This window comes from Alosa alosa, chromosome 17, assembly GCF_017589495.1.
Source record: "Alosa alosa isolate M-15738 ecotype Scorff River chromosome 17, AALO_Geno_1.1, whole genome shotgun sequence".
Taxonomy (NCBI): domain Eukaryota; kingdom Metazoa; phylum Chordata; class Actinopteri; order Clupeiformes; family Clupeidae; genus Alosa; species Alosa alosa.
In genome coordinates, this window is record NC_063205.1 from 13,489,699 (window position 1) to 13,495,698 (window position 6,000).

Consider the following 6,000-nt stretch of genomic DNA (forward strand, 5'->3'; position numbering starts at 1 on the left):
GAGCGGGTGTCTCTTGGAGTCCCGCGTACATTCTCGTTTAATTGGATCGTTTCCAGTCTCTGTGCGGAACTGTCGGGCAGAACAAAGCCAAGCTGCCCTGTTGTGACCCCTCTGTTGCCAGTGGTAACCTAACAGGAGTTATCTGCCTCGAGCTATAATGTGTATGGAAATAACACTGACGTCACTGTCTCCATTTCTCCCTCTCTTGCCATCTCTCTGGCTTTATCTCTCTCTCCCTCTTTATCTCTCTCTATCACTCTTTCTCTGTCTCTCTGTCCTCCTCGCTGTCTCTCTCTCTTTCCACAGCTCCTTGCATGAGGAGACAGGGGCCGCTCACTGTCTCTATGGTCACGGAGTGTGCAAGTGGCCCGGATGTGAAAGCGTCTGCGAAGACTTTGGACAGTTCTTGAAGTAGGTATCCTGCAAGTGTATGTGTATGTAGCCGGTGTGTGTGTGTGTGTGTGTGTATGTATATGTGCTGAGGTGTCTATGCATGTGTATGTCAGACTTTGTCTGCTGTGGTTTATTAGGCATTTCTGTCATTTTTTGCAGTGCAGTGTACATAAATCTTTGCCCAGTCGTCACGGCTTAGGTCTGGGCATGTCAGTAGGAAAGGGTGTCCAATCTGTCCCAAACACGTTAAAAAGAATCCAATTCAGAGTCTGCAGTTGTCAAATGCCAGCAGTTAGCCTTAGGGCTTCATAAAAGCTTCCATAGCCCTGCTCTGCCTAATATCCACTGCCAAGCACTTCCTCTCCATCCGATCGCGATCCCGGCCGAGCCCCCAAATCATTCCAAAGGTCTTTGTTAGCATCTCTCGCTCCGAGAGGACCCCAAGAGCTTTAAATCAGCTGCTGATTTAGCTTCCCGTCTCCGGCGTCGGTAAAATATGGCGCTGTGTTCCGGGGGCCGACGCGCCGTCAGGAAAGGTTAAACACAAGCCAGTGTTTCTGCAGGGAGGGGTGGGGCGGGAGGTGTAGGATGTGGGGGTTGTCTGTCTGTCAGCCTGTCAGAGGGCTCGCTGATCTACGGCTGGCCCCCTTGCTCCTGCCCCTCCCCGGTCGGCCCGTCAGGTCGTCTCGAAACTCGTTAGGAAGCTAATAGTGACTCGCTGATACGGCATATGTGCGGACCCCGTTCAGCGTTGCCATGGTGCAGGCAGCCCGAGCCGGACGTCAGACGAAAAGCTTCATGCTCCATCAACAATTTAGCTAATTAGCTCTTTAGTAATTGGGCCTGCTTTGTTGTCAGGCGGACATTAGAGGCGAAGGTGTTTTCCCCGCCATCGATGGCAGGTGATCACGTCACCATGCGCCAGGGAGCGTCAAAACCGTCAAGATGGAGACAGGGGTGGGAGAGTAGAGGGGTGGGGGGTGGGATTGTTTAATTTGAATATTCTAATTAGATTTGTAATTAACTGTGAAATGATGATCATGCCACGTAATGCCGGTGTAAATGTCCATGTCAATTCACGAGAACGCCATTGAAATTGGGAACATTGTTCTTCAATTTATTTATATATTTTCGTGAAAGGAAAGGAGGGTGATCTGAGGATAGGCACAGCTGATATGATTTTAGAGCCCTGCTTTTAAGATTAATGTTTAATGGACAAACCAAAGGAATTCAGTTGCTTTGCGTTATTACCATTGTTTCAAAGCAGGCATTAATCTTCCAGCTGATGGCCCGAACCCCAAGGTTTTATTTACTGACTCAAATCAGGAAATAGAAATAAAACAATACTTTATGTTTACTTCAAGTATCATCATTATACACCTTGAAACTGTTCAAAACAGTGCTGTAGCTCAGTTTTGTTTTTGTCTCGTATATATATCAGTATCCAAATTAAGATGGCCTATGTTACACCAGTTGTTTCATATTGGTAATGCATAATAGTGCAGCTTGTTCTTTTCTGAGCTACAGTCTTGATTGCAACAATAGCTCACCATTTTGAAAAAATAATAGTAATAATAATTAAACAAAAATACAATTAAAATTTCAAAGATGCTTGTTGAGTTATTCAGGTGTCTCAGACATTAACTTGAGGCACCAAGAGGCACTTGAGCAAGTAAAGGCTCGTAGGTTAGACTGCTGTGTTCCTCCTCCAAGTAGCCCTGCCTTCTCTTTTTCACCTGCAAGCATACTGAGAGTGGAGGTGTGTAAAAAAAAAGAAAAGAAAAAGGGAAAGTTGCCATCGCCGCCATCATCGCCGCCGTCTGCTAGAGTCAGAGGCTTCATGTTGCAGGAGCTGCACATGAACACAGACAAGCAACAAAAGAGCACACTGATTTTAGGTTCACACACACACACACACACACACACACACACACACACACACACACACACACACACACACTGAGTGCATGGAGACGCAAGCAGCCTCATCTGTCTGTGCGCCTCACAGGAGCGATTGTAGGTGTCAGCCCTGGGCCTTTCATGTCGCGAGAGATGCCAGTCACTGCCGCCTGTACCAGCCGGGTACACACACTTTTAAAACACCGTTTACATAAAATACAGTGTCAAAATCAGATGACACCTTTGATGGGGAGGGGGAGGTGATGCGGGTGCAAGTAGGTAGGGGGTGTTTGGGAGGGGGGGGGGGGTAGGTGAGGGGGAGGGTTGTTGCTGGCGGTTGTGGAAATGGCACAGTACGTTTAAGCGATCTTTGTTATGTTGCTCAGGAAAACTTGTCAAGATCAGCAATTTAATAGCTCTTCAATGCGCTTTAAAGTGTTTTTTCCCCCTCTCCATTTCACCTGGAGAACTAGCCTAAAGGTGGCTGGCACGTTGTATTAGCTCTGAAGTTCAAATGAAACCCTGTGTGTGTGTGTGTGCCTGTGTATGTGTGTGTGTGTGTGTGTGTGTGTGTGTGCATGTGTACGAGCAACACCCTAAGACATTTCTATTTATGCATTGCCGTATACTGCCACGTACACAGAGGGTTTCTTAGCCAGAATAATGCAGGGCTGCCTTTTCCTTTGTTCAGTGGATGTCTCACATAAAAGTGGTGAAAATGTTAAAAACAGGCGCTCCTGTGGGGCTTATCAGCCCTTCAGCTGCCTGGCAGTCAGCGGCAGTGACTGTAACGCTGGTCTGTCAGCTGTTTGTGAGTAAATGATCACAACATGAGCTTTTCCACCCAGCCGCATCCTCTCATGCACCAAGTTCTTACCCTCTCACTCTCTCATTCTCTCTCTCTCTCTCTCTCTCTTTCTTTCTCTCTCTCTCTCTCTCTCTCTCTCTCTCTCTCTCTCTCTCTCTCTCTCTCTTTCTCTCTCTGCCTCAATCACTGTATTAGTATCTCACATACTCATGCACTCACTCACTCACTCGTTCTGTCACTCATTCACTCAGTCCCTTCTTCACTTCCTCTGTCACTCAGTCCCTCACTCTATCTCTCCCTCACTCACTGACTCACTGGAGTTGGGAGGGAGGCAGAGCAGCCTGGCTAGTGAAGGTATCCACCGACGGACACTGGGCCGCATGAACTCTATGCATGAGTATCCACAGTAATCTCACACAGGTGCTGTATTTGTAGATGCAAACAGGCACACGCACACACACACACACACATACAGCACACACACTCGCACATGCACATACAGTACATGCTTCCATGTACTCAAACATTAAACCTTCACACAGATATACATAGTGAGGTGATGGTGTAGAAATGTGTGTTTTAACCTACACATTCCCTACTTCATACACTTGTACCATTATATTAGCTGCCTCAACCAAACACACAAAGGCTACAATACCTACATACACCCACACACACACACACACACACACACACACACACACACACACACACACACACACACACACACTCTCACACACACACACACACTCACACAGATTGTGCTCTGGCCTCCCACTCCTACTGGTATAAGCTGCTTCCTGCTTACTGCTGCCACAGCACACCCAGTAGAAATGGCAGCCGCTGCCCCTCAGCCTGACCACCAGGGCCTCTAACTGCCCATTAATTAAACCCACCAGGGCTCCCCCAGACAGGCCACGCCTGGCTCCGCTGCCCCCAGGACGGCTGCCTCTTGGGCGGCCAGATGTCTGCTGGGGAGAGCGGGTCCCTGGAAGTCGGGGCACTGTTTGTGCGGTGTCAGCGGCGTTTGGCAGGAGCGGTGTTGTGTGGTCAGTGCATTTGTTTTTTCTCTCTTTTTTCTTCTTTTATTCCGCTTTGGCTGGTGCAGCCCCCCTTCCTATTTGTGCTATTGTATTTGTTTTTTTTTGTTTGTTTTCTTCAATTATGTTTCTTTCAATCCTTTACTTTTCACGGTCTCACTCTTCCAGTTGTTTTTTTTCAGTCTTTGTCTTTTTCTTTTCACTCTACCTTGTTTGACTCTCTTTTTCAGTCTTACTGATTTGACATTTCTGTCTCCTTCTTTAATTATTTTTTTTTGTGCATATGTATGTGGATGTGGACATACATGTAATAAAACTTAATATGTTTTTTTAATTGGCTTTAATTCTACATATGTCAGTCTCTATATATTTCATTATCAACCCTCCATCTCTCCATCTCCACTGTCCACCCTGACTTGTCATTTCTGTCTTTTTTCATCTCTCTCTTTCTTTCTTTCTTTTTTTCTTTCTTTATCTCTCTCTTTCTTTCTTTCTCTCTGCATGGTCTCCTGTATGCTGATTTGAATGCAGTTGGTCCTTTGTGTACAGCCTGCAGGTTTGTGTGTGTGTGTGTGTGTGTGTGTGTGTTATTTACAGCATATCCGCTGGCAGCTCGGTGTGTCGGAGGCTTAATCTAGCATGCTGTGGCGGCTCCATTATGGGTCACAGAGGTTAAGATGCTGTGGCGACCGCAGCTTTACACGCTCACCTATCATCACAGCTCATCCCCCTCCCTCTCTCCCCCTCCTCTCTCTCTCTCTCTCAAGTCAAAATCAAATCAAAAAATCAAATGATGCCATATAGTCATAAATGAATAAAGTAGATGCTAAAGTAGATGCTAGAATAAAGCTACAAGTATGGCATTAAATACAGTTTGTTGGGTATGAACTATGAATCAGGTCTGTTATTCCACCCCCTGTTTCTGTCTCCATCTCTTCATCTCTTGTGGTCGTCCTCTGCTCTTCATCTGTCTGTTTAGGCCCCTGTGCTCTCCACACACACACACACACACACACACACACACACACCTCCACACCCCTCCTTACTAATTTGTCACTCCATTTCTCCATTCTCTCCATTTCATCTCTTCATCTCTTGTGGTCGTCCTCTGCTCTTCATCTGTCTGTTTAGGCCCCTGTGCTCTCCACACACACACACACACACACACACACACACACACACACACACACACACACACACACACACACACCTCCACACCCCTCCTTACTAATTTGTCACTCCATTTCTCCATTCTCTCCATTTCATCTCTTTATCTCGCCAGTCTCCATGTCATCCAGCCATCTCTCTGTCAGGCCCCTCCATCTCTCCTTGTGTGCGTCGCGTCTCGTCTCGTCTCGTCTCGTCTCGAGGCCTCCTCGGCTATTCCCCGCGCCGCAAACAAAAATCAATACGCCTGTAAAGTGACCCATAAATTACAGCCACTCCAAAGGTGTTTGTTCAGGGGAGAAGAGTGTGTGTGTGTGTGTGTGTGGGGGAAGGGGGTAGATGGGCTTCTTAGCTTTGGCAGACCCCTCTCAAATCACACACAAATGCACACACTCACAAACACACACACACACACACACAAATGCACACACTTACAAACACACACACATACACCCACCCATATGCACACACACAGAAACTGGCTACACACACACACACACACACATTTTTCATCTCACCTCACCTCTCTGTTGTGTTTGAACTGCACTGGCTGAGCCCGGTCTCATTAGGGGATATCGGTGACTGCATCTAACCCTCACCCATCCCCATATCTGCCTCTCCTCTCTCCTCTCTCTCTCTCTCTCTCTCTCTCTCTCTCTCTCTCTCTCTTCCCCCCTCTCTCTTGCTCTTCCC

General features: G+C 47.1%; 1 protein-coding gene across 16 annotated transcripts in view; it reads left to right on the forward strand.

Annotated features, from left to right (window-relative positions):
* The window catches only part of foxp2 (forkhead box P2), a 141,105-nt gene that overhangs the window by 105,591 nt on the left and 29,514 nt on the right, over positions 1–6,000 (forward strand). For all 16 annotated transcript variants that reach the window (XM_048267507.1, XM_048267512.1, XM_048267513.1 and 13 more), the window contains one exon: positions 307–411. In XM_048267507.1, the coding sequence (XP_048123464.1) occupies positions 307–411 (105 nt within the window). The remainder of the gene's footprint in view (positions 1–306; positions 412–6,000) is intronic.